The sequence below is a fragment of the Labrus mixtus genome, chromosome 21 (genome assembly GCF_963584025.1).
Source record: "Labrus mixtus chromosome 21, fLabMix1.1, whole genome shotgun sequence".
Lineage (NCBI taxonomy): Eukaryota > Metazoa > Chordata > Actinopteri > Labriformes > Labridae > Labrus > Labrus mixtus.
Window position 1 is genome coordinate 3,940,977 of NC_083632.1, and position 17,007 is coordinate 3,957,983.

The following is a 17,007-nucleotide window of genomic DNA, read 5'->3' on the forward strand; positions in this document are numbered from 1 at the left end:
CACAACAGGCTGTTCTCTTCAAGCAGCAGGACTTCAAAAGCAAGAAATCGGGACACAGAAAACAACACAAAGTGAACGACAACACAACACAGTGCCTGATGCTAACATTCAGGAGGGTTAAAAATCATAACATCTGGTCAAAATCATTAAGTTAGTAGTCAAAAATACACAGCAAAGATGTATTACATTGGACCACAAAGTCATGATATTGGTAGTGACTGGAGTCTAAGGGGGTGAGGGGAGGGGAGGGAAAGAGGGACGATGGGTGGGGTGGGGTAGGGGGATTGGGGAGGAGGCGTAGGGAGGTCTCTTCATGCCTTTAGTCTTACCTGACTTTGGGACTAACATTAAGAACGGACATGAGGAGAGAATATAAAAGATTATAAACAAACAGAGGAGAGATGCAAACAGGAGAAAGCCAGAGCAGAGGTGCAGGTTGGAAGTCTGATGCACAAACTGACGGACTGAAAGTTGAGCTAAAATGTCGTGTTTATACCTTAAAAAGCGCTAATTTTCAATCCAGTATCAGAGGTTTTAAATCTTTCCCCAAGAATCAAAAATTCATTTCAAAGATTTATTGGATAAGTGGATTGGTTATTTAAAACATCAAATGTTAAAAATGTTAAAAGTCTGATGTGTCCTCTGCTAACGGTACTCCCATGGTTAAGGTAAGCTTGAAACTCTTAGTTAAATAAGAGAGAAATATTCATTTATTTACTAAATAGTCAGAGGGTAAAAGCCTGTGAATGATGGAAATTAAAAATCTTGGCTAACCTATTTTTTATGCTAAAGGGAAAACATTTGGTTAACAGTAGTTACAGCAAATGTCTTAGCAGATATAGGCTATTTTGTATAACCAGATGAGTCAGAATAGCATATACCTTTATCTAGAATTTACTTTCTGTCCCATAATCACTCTCCTTTTAGCTCTTTTTTGGTCACCACCAACTCCTGATTTCAAACACCAAGCTCTTAAGCGTCCAAATGTTCTTAAGCTAGCTGCTAACTCTATTTTCCGTTAGCACAAAGGAGAGAAAAACATTATGTATGAGATCTTTTTTGCAGACTAACTGCTAAGGCTGGATGCATGCTCTCCTGACCCCCAAAATAAATAAAATACTTTGATAAGTACAGCTTTAAGGATGAAGAAGAACTACAACTCCCAAGGTGCATTTCAGTTAAAAAGTTCCAAAAACAGAGCCTGAAATAACATTTCCTCTGCTGGTAATGTCAAATTAAGATTACACAAAGAATCCAACGCTAAATGAATTCAGCATAGATCCTGAATCACCATCTCGGAATGCTGAATAATTCCAAGGGAAGCCAAGGCTCATGGGTAATGTAGTTTTTTAGACCTATCAGCTATGCAAAGCTATAAATAACCAAGTTTTCTCAGAATTTAACCTTTATTTTTTTTTACATTTGATGGCCATAACGTAAGTATTTTGTATCAAATAAATCTCTAGGTAGATCCCAGTAGTTTTCATGTCGAGGGAAATACAACTTTAAAATTGTTATTATTTCAGATTAGATAAACTACCACAATGCAACAACTCTGTGGGTTAACCTTTAATTGTGATGTTTCAATGAAAAATATACAGAATTTGAAATCCTTAAATCCAGTTGGGATGAGAGAGTTGTTAAATGATCACTGAGAAAAATAAACAAAATACACAGCAGAACTACAAACTTACTAATATGTTGATAAATCTATTTCTAAATGGACTGAACTGGAAGTGATTTGAACCCACACTCTGCAACAATTATCTGAATCAATGCTACGCTTGGTTTGACCTCGACAACACACACACACACACACCCTGCGTGCTGATGTAACCCAGGGCTCAAGGCCATTGAATCGAACATGTTTCTCATTTCCTGTGGCGCAGTGACCATGTATGTCACCCCTCAGACATCCAATAACCCCTCCCTCGTCACACGGTCGATACTTTTGTGCAAACGAGAAGTTCAACAGCCACAGAAAGCAAACTGTGATCTCCTACCACAAACTGTGAGTGTGTGGCTGGTCAGGAGTCAGAATAATATTTAGATTGCCTCTCTACCATCTTTATAGTTTTTTTAATAATATAAATTATATAAAATCATAAAAAAATACAGCCTTAACACAGCTCTTTCTGTGTAGTAGTTTTATAGATCATGAGACGTCTTCTGGTGCTTTTACAGATCGACTACAGAAGTTTAACACCCTACATTTTCAATCTGCCGTTATATTAATCACCAGATGAAATGAAAGCAACATTGTAAAGAAATTTGATTTTTTTAGAAGCTTAGATTTAACCCATTTTAACAACATTTTAACTTTGTTATCTATCCACCATCTAACCTCAAACAAAGAAGACCTTGTTAGAAAAATCCCCCCCCGTCAGAGCGATAAAAAAACAAACAGGTTTCTGTACAAACCCTGATGATTACTGTTTACTGATTAAGAGAATTGTTCTTCTGTGGTTTAAAGGTTTCCTTGCATTTTGAACAAGTGGATCTTGAACACTGGATTTGCTAATATCGGCCTATATATATATTAATCGGTCGGGCTTTGAGAAACCATCCATAACTATTGTTGTGATATATACAGTATGTGGTAGAAGTTTAAAATAACTTGTTATTGTAGCTACATAACAAGATGACCATTTAGAAGATCCAGCAGGGAACATGTCAGCACAACTCAGCTCACAAAGTTTCCGTCCATGTTCTCAGTATTGTTTGTGTACTTTCTGTCAGGACTATCAAGATGGTTTAACGTGTGTCAGTGGTGCAAATCAAACTTCAATAAGGTTGAACCCTGCAAGTGTGACAGAGCCTTTACACATTATCAGTAGAAATGCAACGATTGGGAAATTCTTGGTGGTCTGATGTTTGAAATATCAATTTAGCCGATTGCTAATTCAGATGTTTGTTTCGTAACTTCTTGTGGTGCAATGGCACCATTTTCTCTCATGTTTGTCAATGACAACAAGTCAGTGTTTGTTCAAAAGGTTGAGTGACTTCATCAACTCAATAAAACAGCTCTTCAGGAGTTAGGTGTACTAGAAGCCAGCATTAAATGGAACAACAAATATACATCGGCTACTGACATCGGTTCATGCCTCATTATTTGCTGATGTCTATCAACAGGGCCGATATTGTCCTATACCATATTGAACCGATGCATCGGTGCATCCCTAATTATCAGGGGATAAAATAAGTTACTGCCACCAAATGCAGTGCATAGGCTCATCTATGTCAGCTGTTTTTATGACAAAATGTTTTGCTTAAAAAGTAAAGTTTAGGTGAAGTTTTGTCAAACTCTGAGCAGTCTGTAGTAATGTAAATCCTCAAACAGTGACAGGTGAAGAAAAAAGACCTTATGCATGTATTAAAATGTTAAAACCAAAGTGTTTTTTTTGCATGGGGTGTGTTGTGGTGCGTCTTACCTCTGTGAACGAGCACCAACGCTGAAGCCCATGTAGCCCTCCTGCGGGAGCGAGTCGTCCCCCAGCTCGCGCAGGTCCTGGGGGGCCAGGTATTTGTCTGTATCCCCCGTCATTGCGTCATCACCTGGAGGTCATCAACACACAGCCAAGAGGGGGGAAAGTTACAGAAAGAAAGCAAGAATCATCTTTCCGTTTCTGTAAAAGAGGTGTGACGCTCATTTTTGCTGCTCAAAACTTCTTTGGACTTGGTGAGAAAGCGCAGAGAGAAGTGAAGTAAGGAGTTTGAAGTAAGTCAGAAGTTTTATCATGAAGCGGCTTTATTACGTGCATGACAATCAAAGTGTGCACCAGTGGAGTGATATAAACACCCCTGCCTGCTCACTCGTGGTTATTTTTCATGAATATTTCCTGCTGGAAAAGTAGGGCTGAAAAATTCCCCTCATTCGTTCACACATGCAGCTCACCTGGAAAATGTCTGGGAACATTTTCACGAGTTTTGTGCATGTGTGAAAACAGCTCGGGCTGCAATGTTAGCAAATACAATTGAATATGCTACACATTATTTGATGTGGTGAAACATCTTTTGCTGGACTTCTGCCTGCAGTAGAAATAAGATATTTTAGAATGCAGATTTGCGTTTTTTTGGTCTCTGTTGTTCATGCAGACTACAACACAGTAGCCCCTTTTACACAAACAGATCAATGCAGCTTCTGGCCAGAGGCCTTTTTCCAGTTCAGCTCTGGTCCAGCACAACACACACAAACAAAAGTGTTGCTGTCACTGAAAGCTTTTTGTCTCAGTCCCTTGAGGACAAAAAAAAAAAAAAAAAAGCAATGTTAACAAAGCTTGCAAACAACAAATAGTGCTGCCTTCAGTGACTCTGTATGCAAGCTTACTTTAGTAGTAATAAAGAACATGTCATGTAGTTTATCTGTCAGTAGATTCATGTACAGACAGATGGTTAAAGTAAATCAAGGCACTTCAAACACAGCAGACATTCACATCATCACAGAAAATAATAAATTATTGGAGGTCTTGAACATAATAAGTTGTGAAAAAAAAAGAGTAGAAACATACTTTACAAGCTCAGCAGGAAAACAGAAAGCAGCATGTTATTCCCCTCAGAGGTAGGACTACTGTAGATGTTAGCCTACTGATGAACCGCTGACCGCAGAGTTGAAAGAGAGAAAGTAGAGGAGGGGGGGGGGGAGTTTAAAAAAAAAAGGGAGGGTGGAGAGAGAGAGAGAGGGTAGCAAGTGCATGCGGGCGGAGATACGAAAAAGAGAAAGAAAAAAGACGGCATTCCAGCAACCACAAAGCACCGGAGGGAGACCCCCGCACCACTCCACCCCTCCTGTCCCCTTATCCCCTGCTGCTACAGCACCCCTCCCCCCCCCCCGAAACTTTCTCCCTCACACACACACACACACGTATTCCCAAAACACACACACGCACACCCCATCTGGCCACATTCCAGCCCATTCTCCGGGACCCCTTCTCATTTCAGCACGACTCACCTCCGGCTTTAAAGCACTTCATTCAGCCCCAGAGTCCTGTCTTGCAGGATTTCAACCCGGACTAACTTTTTCCAACTTGTAACCTCCTTTCAACTCGCTCTCGCTCTCTCTCTCTCTCTCTCTCTCTCTCTCTCTCCTGCACACACACACCGTCTATCTCTCTTTCACTGCTCGGCGCTCACACAAACAGATCCGCTTTCTCCCGCCTACCAAACCCTGCTGCAGGATTATCCAGAGTGTGTGTGTGTGTGTGTGTGTATGTGTGTGTGTGTGTGTGTGTGTGTGTGTGTGTGAGACACCTAGCGCTCCAGGACAGAAATAGTAAGTGGGTGTGTGACTGAGTTGTCTAACATCAAATCTCTGCAGTGTCTTTATAGAGTGTTCAGTCAGAGGTGGAAAGAAATAAAGTAAAGATCTTCATCATTGTACTAAAGTAGAGATTTCAGGTATCTCTGATTTACCTGGGGATTATATTTACAGCAACTCTTTACTTTACCTCCCTTCGTTTTCACCTCAGGTTGAAATGTAGAACCAATGCAGAAGCTGAGAAAACTGCAGTTCTTTGATTGACCACTTGAGGTTGAGTGCAAATGACCCAGAAGTCACATACACACCCATTCAAAAAAGCCAATTTTTACAGCAAAAATGAAAAAAAAAATGTCTACAGCCTGAGTTTGTTCTGAATAACTCATTCGCTTATTGGCAAAAACAGAAGGGTGGGTTCATTTTTTCTAAATCATCCATTTTGATTTTCTGAACGATAGAAGTTATTCCTAATTAGGGGCGTGGCTTAACCTTGCAATTATTTAAATCGCACCTTTAATGTTTGCACTGCGTCGGTTTTGTGGTTAATTTGTAACAAATGTTTCATGTCATGTCTTTGTAACCTGCTACTGGATGCTTTGAATTTCCCTCGGGATCAATAAAGTATCTATCTATCTTATCCGACCGGCAGGCACATGGTAGCTGTTGGTCAGGAGGTTTATGACATGCCTAAGCTCTTTTCCTGTTACTACTGTAGGTTGACCAAAAGGACGTATTTCCAACATGTCGACCACCAACCATGGGCTTCAAAAGTTATTATTGTGGACTTAATCTGGACTTTTTCCTACAAGAAAGTTCATTTCTACAGCCATGTTTATTTGTTAAAATAAATCTTAATACAGGTAGCGTTGATATAAAGGAAAAAACTCTCTTTTAAATGTCTGAAATCCTCAGTCAAGAATCAAAAAGAACCGGGAATGGATGAAATCGAAGTCCTGTCCTGCCTCCTGACAAGACAAGAAAAAGTGTGGGTAGCGATGCAGATGGCCTAGCGGGTGGGTCGCGTCTACATGTACGGAGGCTAATAGTCCCCCAAGTGGACGGCCCGGCTCCAAGTCGGACCTGTGGCCTCCTTTCCTGCATGGCATTCCCCCAATTTCTCTCCTGATTTCCTAATCAATCCTCTGTCCTGCCAAATAAAGGCATAAAAGCCCAAATATAAATCTTAAAAATTCAATTAAAAATTAAATGTCTGGGTAAAGATCGGATGGAAATGTTGTCGTTTATTTTCACACATGCAGCTCAAACAGAAAACTTTGGGACATTTTCAGGAGCGCAGTGAAAGTGTGACAGGCACTGGTTGTACTCCTGCTCACTCAGCTCTTTTTATTTCTTCATCTATACTTCCTTTGGTTTGCACACTGGTCTGTTTATCATCTTATCTCCCTCCTCATTCCTCTACCTGTCAGCCAGCGCGTTTATCTCTCCATCTTCTAAATAGCACAAATTCTTTGTCTTCAGTACGCTCACGCGTTGCTTCATGCTCTTTGTCTTTCTCTGTGTTGTTTTTTTTTTTCTCTAACGCACTCCTCCAGCTACTTCCGTGTGTCTGCTCACATCTCTAACAGTCAGTGTTGTGTCACATCAAGAGAGAGAGAGAGAAGGGATGGCAGGGATTCATAACTCTGCATCCTTAAAAAAAAACAGCTCCACTTAGATTTGACGCTTTCTGTCTTCTTGTCTTTGAGTTGTTACCAGCAGCTGTGAGATCCTGATGTTCTCAGTCTCATGATAAACTCAACATTAACACCAAACAGAAATGTCCCTGCAACTTTTGACACATAACATGGCATTAAAATAACCTTTGACAGGTGAACTCAACGGGTCCAAATCATTTTCACTTTATGTATTTTTGCAGTGACTGTGCAGGAGTGTGCATGCAAATATTTGAGTATGGTATTTAAAATTGTGACTTGAACATAATTCTTCTTTTTGGGTAATTAAAACATTGAGCTCCAGTAATGATGTCATCGGATTGTGTTATAAAGTAGACGTGATCGGTGAAGTCTAACATATTATTAGTCCAAAAATAAAAGCATTAGCATTGAATCATCGTACAGTGCTCTGATCAGGGTTTGTTTTACAGTTGCTTTCTTTATTTTTTTTATAAACGACGACTGGTGGTGTTGTTATTTAGAGCTGGAAATGTCAAAGCTTCAGAAATGAATGAAGAGCGACGAAATGCAAACATAAGACAGATTATTGGAGCTTTGCTTAAAAACAACACTGGGGAGAAATGATTTACAACAACAGTGAATAATCAAGACCAAAGCTCTGCATCATGTCGGCCTTTATGTGGTCACTATATCACTGCCTGATACATGTTTTAGTTTACTTCTAATTCAGATTTAATATCCATGCTGACCAAATATGAATTTACTGAAAATAAACTCTTTGGAAAATCTGCTGCAGCTTCCTAAACTCTGCACAGGGTTTGTGTTTGTCCTGATTTAGAAACATGGACTGTGTGTGTGTTATTGGAGATGTTAATCATTGCTGCTACTCAGCCGGTATGTGTGCTGGTATGTGTGTGTGTGTGTGTGTGTGTGTGTGTGTGTGATACTGTGTGTACATGGAGTTTCACTGGATTTATTTTTAGATGAGGAATGAAAGATGGACGCTCTACGAGAGCTCTGCAATAACATCAACAACATCAACAAACGCAGCATGAGGTTCAAACATGCGCACAAATATATGCATAAAAACAGCTGATAATTCACACACTCACACACACACACTCACACACACACACACACACACACACACACACACACACACACACACACAGTTTAGTTGCATCAGTTTTTAGCTGCACCACTTCAAACTGGTTATTAGAGTTAGTCACAGCATGATCATCGACTTTTGGACTTACAGGAATAGCTGATGCAGATATTTCCAACATCCATCTCTGTTTGAACAAAGCACAACCATTTTTTAACTCTTTGGAAAGTCTTCCATATTTCAAACATCATGCATACGGACAGTGAGTGTCTGAGACAGGATTCTGCAGAAAACGCAAAAAGAGCCTGTGAGCATTTCTTTATGATTCTTTTTATTAAACTTTTAAATGCTGAGTTCACATGGAGTCATGCAGACAGCAAACCAGATTTCGTTTCAGTCATTTATAATATTATATAAGGATATTTTTTCTTGAGGGAAGAATGTGTGACTTTGTGATCCAGTAGATGTCGCCCTTGAGCACCAGCTTGAAACCAAAACAAACTGACGACACCTCCGCTATTCTGAAGCCTCCGCTCTCCTCCAGAGACACACCGCCAACCCCTCCACACTCGCCTTAGCTCGAGTTATGAACCAGAATCGACCGTAATTAAGCACCGTTAAGGGCAAGCGGCGGACAAAATCGTCCTTTACTCGAGCTGCAATCACCTGTGGCCTGCATTGTTGTGTTAGCATGCTAATGTTAGCACACTTTAGTTAACTCGTAGCTTCATATTTGACATAAATTGACACAGAATGAGCGTGATCTAAAGACACTTACGTAACATCCAAATAAGCAGTGAGTATGTTCCTCTTCTTTTCTCTAGTCCTTGACTTTTGATGTAAACACAGCTCCAACAACAACACAGCCAGAGGAACTTCTACTCTGTCCTTTACGTCATGACACTACAGAGTCCATTCTCCTCTCTGTAGAGATCTGTGTTTGCCTTATTTTACATAATACGTCCTGTTTAATACACATGACAGAAGCACACCTGAGGATGTCACGATATCAGTAAATGTTGGTCTTTGCAGACTGCTGCAGCAGCTGAAACATGTGACTACATAAGAAAAGAAGATTATGCTTTAACGTCAAAGCAAACACCAGAGGGCGGATATGAGCCGACAGAAAGTGAAACAATCTATGAGTTGAGAAATCTCAGCGGATGGTTTTGTAGTTTTCATCCTACCATCTCATTTGTGACAATCAGTTCAAGTTCAGCCAACACTAGAGACAATACACAAAGCAAACACACACACACACACACACACACACACACACACTCCAACAGCAGCTGACACCATGTTTGCTTTGGACTGAATGTGTGAAACTACAATGAAAGCGCCACCGACACAAACCCCCAGAACACAAAGGGATCGAGTGTGTGTGTGTGTGTGTGTGCGCTGCCGCTTCTCCTCAGCGTGAAAAGAAATCTGTTACCCACTCCACAACGCCATATGCAGACTGTTGGCATGGCAACCAGGAGGGCGGACATATTTGCTGCATTTTGGTGCATGGAAAATTTACAAGAAGGATTTACAAGAACGCAGCGGGAGAGAGTCGAAGTGGGGAGCAGCAGCCGAGGAAGAGCGTGATGATAGAATATATACAGGACGAGGAAAATAAAATCCTCTCTTAGGATGCATTTTCAACATGTTTTTTTTATCTGTTTACAATAAAGTGATGTGCAAATCAAGCTTGAAACCGTTGGAGCGGAGTTAGTGGAAAATGCAGAGGTTTAGAAATGTAAAGAACAGAGACAAAATAGTTTAAAAGGAGAGAAAAAAAGGATTAAAAACATAAACAAATGTAAAAAAAAAATACCTTCTTCCACATCAGATATATAGTCCTCTGTGATCATTTCGGGGACATTGGCTTTACAGACTGTGATTGGGATGGAGGAGAAAGTTAGAGGGGAAAAACGAACAACAGAGATTCATGGCAAAAAATATAATTCTAACAAAATCAGAGCCAAAGAAAAATGTAAAAATGTGAATTTAACTGGGATCAAAAAACAAGGATTGTAACTTAAATAACAGGTGATGAAACCAAAAGAAATAAGTTACTGATGGAAAAAAAACATTCTTGCTTTTTGAAAACTCTGCAGCAGCATCAACCTGATAACAGTTTGCAGTAGAGTCGTAATCGAGAACAACATGCATCTCCTTCGTTTGCAATCAGAAGCCGTCACCTGAGATTTCAGAGAGTCGGGCCTGATTCTGTCCCTGAGGTCAGGATGTGACGTGTAATGACAGTTACGAGGAGAGTTGGGAGATAACGCTGTCAAAACGAATCCTTACCTTCATCGTCGGACATGTCCAACACCTCGTTCATGGTCTCTGGAACGTTCATCTTGTGCTTCTCCATCACAGTCTGCAGAACAACACACACGCACATCTTTAATAAAAAGTGGAAATGTGAGACAGACTCTCCACTTTGACATCTCCAACAGGGGTCAATTAATCCAGAAAAAATTCAACCAAAGCTTTCTTCTTCACATACATGTATTACCGTGGAGGAACCAGGAGGATAAAACCAAAGAAGAAGAAAAGGAGTGACCTGTACTGTGGGGGTTTATATGGCCGATTAGAGCGGTTATCGTTTATTGAGGACGACTTTCAAGTCAACAAAGTTTCTTTTTTAAAAACTGCTTTCATTCATAACTACCACTTGCATCAACATGGCCGTCGTTTTGACGAGTACGAGTCTTTTGTGAAAATGATTTAACACTTCCTGCAGATGTTCCTCTTTAATAAACACGCCTGGAATAAGAGGGAATGTTTTGCTTCAAGGGTTTTAAAGTACCACTGGGCACCATCTCAACTAGGAACACAAAAAAAACGGTAAACTAAAATGACTCTCTGCATCCGTCTGTAAACATTCCTGCGTTCTAACCTCTCTCCATTTTTCAAAAGCATCCCCGATATTGATCCTAGTTTGAGAGCCAATGAGAGCCTTTTGTTGAAAGGAGGTGCCTCCCCACTCGTGTTTAAACACACTCACTGTCAGAGACACACACACACACACACACACACACACACTCGTACCTGAGTGGTGAGAGTTTCCTCTGTGACCACTTTGAGTGTGTCGACCACAGAGATGTATCCGAGCCTCCGGGCGATCGACAGAGCACTGTTCCCATTCTGGAAAAAAAAGAAAGAAAGAAAGAAAGAAAGAAAGAAAGCAATAACAGACGTAAGTGGAAGTTTTGTGTCATGAAGGAAAAGATCATTCTTTGGTCAGGGTCTAACAGACACGTTATCACATCATATTCACATCGTGTGTTATGGAACAGTTTGGAGACAGAGAAACAGCTTCAGAGTTAATGAGCTCAAATCTGAGTCTCTGTGCACAAACACGCAGAGCTGTTACTGTTTAGAGAAATAATTAAATAAAAGGTCAGTGATTGATTTGTGTTCTTCTGAGGATCATCTTTATGAATGCACAAAACCAAATTTAATCACAGCAATCTGTCATCGTGAGTTTGTTTTGTATTGATGGTACAATATTGAAAAGCTGGCAACAATCAATCTTGTAATTTTTGGAGTGTAAGGCCTTTTTTTTTTTATCTCCTTGAGTGTGTGTGTGTTTGTGTACTGACAGCTGTGAGCTCATTGGGCGACGCTCCGTGATGTAGCAGCAGGTTGATGATGTGCGTGTGTCCCTGCTGGGCGGCCTGGTGGAGGGGTGTGTAACCGTTCTGCAGAGGACAAAAAAAAAGAGAGAGAAAGGAGTCAGAGATTAAAAAAAATAAATAATAAAAAATAAAGGAAAATCCTACACAGAGAGTTCAACTGTTACCTTCGTCTTGGCGTTGACCTTTGCCTGATTTTTCAGCAGGAAGTTGACCATCTTAACGTTGCCATAGTGACAGGCGACATGGAGAGGAGTGTATCCCAGCTGAGGATCAGAAAAAAACATGTGTGTTTAGCAAAGAGTCATCGGGGATACAAAGAGACTTCAGACACTTTGACCCTGAATCTAAGACATGACACATGAGTTGTTTCACCTTCGTCTCAGGGTCGACCGTTGCTCCCTGGTTGACTAAGACCTCAGCCACGTTGACTTTATCCTCCTGTGCGGCCAAGTGGAGCGGAGTCAGACCGGACTGAGGATAAAGAGAGACAGAAAACATTTACATACAGAGACAGAAGTAAACATGTGGACATGTAGAGACAAACAGAAAGACGTAAAGGTCGCATATTCTGCAAAGTACGCTTCATCATGTTGTTCAAACATTAATATGTGTCTCTAGTCTGTCGACAATTATTTGAAAAGTCACGTCCTCCCCGTCTTTCCCCTGCTCCACTTTTCAGAAAATGTGTGCTCAAACAGGCCGTTTGGAGATTTTCCCTTCATGACATCACAAAGGGCAGTAACCCCTCCCCCCAGGTGGGTGACACTCCCACAGCTAGGTGTTTGTTCTGCCCTCTGAGTCTGCCTTCTCACTGTAAACAAGAGGACATGGAGCGAGAAAGCCCGAGCCACAGCTCCTTCCAGAGAGGGGGGCGTGGTCAGACACAGCTCATTTACATATTTAAAGGTACAGACACAGAAACAGCCTGTTCTGAGCAGGGTTGAAATAGAGGGGTTTATAGACATGATCAAATACAGGATCAGAGTAGATTCAGAACAAGAAACTTCACAGACATGTTTTGGGGAGCTGTGAGACTTATTTAAAGTTGTTGAAAAGGAGGAGAATATGTGACCTTTAATCTTAAGTTTAAACTATAAATATGACTCCAGTGCTGTGATAACCATGTCCGCCTGTAACTAGTAGCAGCGGGGTTTTTACACGCTGACGTCGTACCTTATTTCCCATGTTTATTGGAGCATCTCGAGCCAGCAGCAGCGTCACAATGTCCACGTTTCCTTCCTGAGCGGCGAGGTGCAGAGGAGTGATTCCCTGGCGTGTAACTGTGTTTGTGGAGGCGCCGTACTCCAGCAGCGTGGTGGCGATATCCATCTGATTCTTCTTGGCTGCGATGTGGAGCGGTGTGTAACCGTTCTGCATGTGACAACAAACAGAGAAGAGTGTTTGAATGTGTGTGTGTGTGTTCTCTCAACAGCAGAATCTACGAGTAGAAACTAAAAGACGATATATAGAAATACAAACATAGATTTGATTGTCCAATTTCATTTTAAAGAAATTATAGAGCTTCATGTTTTTTTGTTTATTGCATCTTTCAGCACAATCGTCTTTATGTCAACATTTTGCTGATGTTAGTGTTTCCACCTATAGTGACAGATATATCCACAAAGATTCTTTACAGCAGAAAAAGATAATCTTATATGTCGAGTTTTATCGCCTGAAAACACAGTTTCCACATATTCAATATGCTATCAGCGAACGGAACTAATTAGGGGCCGGCTAATTTCAGCGTCAGCTCCTTCTGGATAAATGCTGTCGGAGTGGAAGGGGCAACAAACCAGCCAATCACAACGCTCCACTCAGCCTGTTCAATATGTGGGTGACTGAAAAGTAGGTCAGCCTGCTCTCACCCAGATAGATAGAGGGAGAGAGAGAGAGCAGAGAAAGAGAGAGAGAGGGAAGAAGGGAGAGAAAGAGAGAGCAGAGAGAGAGAGAGAGAGAGAGAAAGGGAGAGAGAGAGAGAGAGAAAGGGAGAGAGAGAGAGAGAGAGAAAGGGAGAGAGAGAGAGCAGAGAAAGAGAGAGAGAGGGAAGAAGGGAGAGAAAGAGAGAGCAGAGAGAAAGGGAGAGAGAGAGAGAGAGAGGGTACAGAAAGAGAGAGAGAGAGAGAGAGAGAGAGAGAAGGGAGAGAGAAAGGGAGAGAGAAGGGGAGAAACAGAGAGAGTGAGAGAGAGAGACAGAGAGCAGAGAAAATGAGAGAAAGAGAGTGAGAGAGAGATACCAGAGAAAGGAAGAAAGAGAGAGAGGGGGAAGAAGGGTGAGAGAGAGAGAGGGATTGTGCTGCATTCATACATTCATTCAGAAACATTGGATAAAAAAACACGCCATCCGTCTCTTACCTTCGCAGCAGCATGCGGTGAGGCTCCCTGATTGAGCAAGAGCAGCGCCACCTTCTGGTTATCATAGTGAGCTGCCACATGCAGTGGAGTTAGTCCACTCTGAACACACACACACACAAACATTGTCAGGTGGTGATAAAAAAAACATACAGGTGAGTGCAGCACGAGTATAAAGAGAATACAGTGAAGCTCTTAGTGGAGCTGCAAAAACAAACATGTGAGCAGCTGACAGAGGGCACAGTGGGTGCATGTTATAAAATTAAGAAGATAGATTTATGGTGACCTGCACCAGTCTGCACTGTAAGTTATTTTATAATTAAGGGGTTCAAGTCATCCAAAGGCTTTGTCATCATTAGCTAGTTTCAAACTTAATCAGCTTCATGATATAAAAGTCGTCACCAAAGGCACGAGGCCAATCGGCGATCAAAAACAGAGTTTCATCATCATGGTAACGATGCTCATTAGCTTTCTGGCCCGCATGAACCACTTGGCATCTTATGCACTGTTGTAAGCTAGATAAATGATGAAATACTGAACCAATTAAAACATCTCTGTGTTGCAAAAATGCCGCGCAATTCCTGAAAAAATGTATGCTAAGCTGCAGAAAAATATGGACATTTTATGATGTACATCCAACCTCGGTGCGTGTGATTTTTAGCTGCTACTTCATCTTGTACATTAGCTCCACGGTGCAACAGCTTTTATCAATTAAAGCATCAACCTCAAACTTTTGTTGATACTTAGCAACATTTGGACTAAGAAGCAGCCATCACAACAGCCTGCAGAGCTCCATTTCGTTGCTCACACACGCCTTCTCTCTGTCTCTTGTAAGAGATCTTTCTCTAACACGATCCGCGCTGAAGCGTGCGTTACCTTGCCAGCAGCATCGGGCGGAGCGTTCTTCTGCAGCAGCAGGTTGGCGACCTCCATTTTGCCGTATTTTGCCGCCACATGCAAAGGGGTGAAGCCCTTCTGTAGAGAGAAAAACCAACAAACAAACGATTGAGAAAAGCTTCAGTGAATACAATGTCTCTCCATGTTTTGAACAATGCTGCTGAACAAAAAGCACATGTGGTTAATCTCTAATGATGGAGTCACTTTCAGAGTTGTGTCACAACATGAGAAAGTGATTATTTGGTTGCTTCAACGATGACACACGATGAGGGATCAAGGGTGCGGAGAGAGGATTTGTGTTGTTTATGTTACATCAGATTCTTCAGCTATGAGGCAACACTGATCCGTGACTGTGGTTCAAAACCCTCAGTGTGTGTTAGTGTGTGTACATTGTATGTGTGTGTCTTTGTATGCATACAGAGAGGTGACTCATATATATGATTTTTTTCAAGTTGTTTTTTGGGCCTTTCTGCCTTTTTTTTTTTTTTTTTTTTAAGATAGGACAGATGAAGAGAGACAGGAAGTGCTGGGAGGAGAGAGAGTAGAGGATGACATGCACCAAAAGGGCCGAGATCGGATTCGAACCCACGGCCGCTGTGACGAGGACGACAGCCTCTGTACATGACGCATACGACATAACCGCTAGGCTACTACAGGCGGCCCCAAATAGATATGAAATTTGATGGATCCAGATCGGTTTACTAGTTCAAGAATATAGAATATATCTTTATTGTCATTGCTATAAAAACAAAGAAAAACAGTTTAGCAGCTCCTGTCATTTGCAGCACACACAGATGGACGGTACGACTGATTATGTAAAGACAAACAAAAATCACATCATAAGAAACAAACAGTAGAAAGGCTCTGGAAAAGTGCAAATGGTGCAGAGCAGACCCCTGGATTCCTGCAAAATTCATCTATATCCATGAAGGAGGAGGATGGAGGTGCTGATACCTGAATACACATTTGTTTTGGCTTTAATTTAGGACACTTTAGGTCATTTCGTCCATCTTTTTTTTAGACTATGGGAAAAAACAACTAATCAAAAAGGGGCTTAATATGTGGTGAATAAATGTAATCAACAATTCTTCTTATTTCCATAAATATCAAAAGTACCGGGTCAGTTTAGAATCAGTCTGACCTCTAAGAGTTGCACATCTGCTCCATGACGCACAGTTTGTGTTCCTGCCTGTTGCCAAACCTTAAGCGAGTACCGGACTGAAGAACACGAGTTACAGTTGACGGCCTGCCAGCGGGGAGAGCCGGGTCAGAACCGCCTTTCTCTGGAGTCTGAATAAAATGTTCCTGGAAAAAAACTTCTCGCTGTGCGCTCGTTTACTCGTTTCATAACATCCAATCAAAACTGTAATGATGCGTTTAATGACCACGGTTTCAACACAGAGGAAAGCCCCTTCAAGTCTAAATACAGTCACAGCGAGGAGATGTTTCCAGGTAGTTTTCAGCTGTGGATACCAGGAAATCAAATAAAGGGACAGTTCCTTTATCTTTCATCTCTTAAAGAGCCCATATTCTGCCCTTTTTGGGGTTTGTATATTTAATCTATGTTCCTACTTTTGTATGTTCACAATAGCTAAAGTTCTAAAAAAGTGTCTGTTTTCATGTACTGCTCCTCCTTGCTCCCTCTACGCTCTGAGTCCGTCAGCTGCACTCTGTTGAGCCCACACTGTTAGACCCCACGTGGGCCAAGTCTGCTCTGATTGGTCTGCCGATCCGCTCTGTCGTTATTGGTCAGTTGCTCAGCACGCGTCTCGGAAATTTCAACATGAGCTGCTGGGCTTGCCACAACGAGCCAATGGGCTTAGATCAGTGATCTCACACTGACAATGACGCCGCACTGACAAGTTTTTATCGAGGGGGGCTAGAACCGAGCGTTACATGCAGCTAATGCTACAGCTAACAGGAGGACGTAGGAGAAGCCGCGTTTCCACGGACTTAACATGCACAGGACACTTGGAAAACACACTAAAGGGCATATAAAACCAGAAAAAGCAGAATATGGGACCTTTAAAGGGATAATACTCAACTTTTAGAGTAGATGTCCAGCAGAGGTCGCACTTTAGCACCAGTCTCTCAAACCAAAACAAAGCTGTCCCTTCAAGGCACCGCTTCCCC

General features: G+C 41.5%; 1 protein-coding gene across 26 annotated transcripts in view; it reads right to left on the minus strand.

Moving 5' to 3' along the window:
- The window catches only part of LOC132955077 (ankyrin-3-like), a 159,135-nt gene that overhangs the window by 42,686 nt on the left and 99,442 nt on the right, over positions 1–17,007 (minus strand). For 11 of the 26 annotated variants that reach the window (XM_061027741.1, XM_061027737.1, XM_061027730.1 and 8 more), the window contains 11 exons: positions 14,854–14,952; positions 13,981–14,079; positions 12,802–12,999; positions 12,001–12,099; positions 11,793–11,891; positions 11,593–11,691; positions 11,039–11,134; positions 10,292–10,364; positions 9,816–9,875; positions 8,145–8,180; positions 3,432–3,555 (listed from right to left, as the gene is read on the minus strand). In XM_061027741.1, coding sequence (XP_060883724.1) covers positions 3,432–3,555; positions 8,145–8,180; positions 9,816–9,875; positions 10,292–10,364; positions 11,039–11,134; positions 11,593–11,691; positions 11,793–11,891; positions 12,001–12,099; positions 12,802–12,999; positions 13,981–14,079; positions 14,854–14,952 — 1,082 coding nt within the window. Of the gene's footprint in view, positions 1–329; positions 342–3,431; positions 3,556–8,144; positions 8,181–9,815; positions 9,876–10,291; positions 10,365–11,038; positions 11,135–11,592; positions 11,692–11,792; positions 11,892–12,000; positions 12,100–12,801; positions 13,000–13,980; positions 14,080–14,853; positions 14,953–17,007 lie in introns of all 26 variants that reach the window. The other 15 variants (XM_061027735.1, XM_061027746.1, XM_061027743.1 and 12 more) reach the window with 5 other exon arrangements.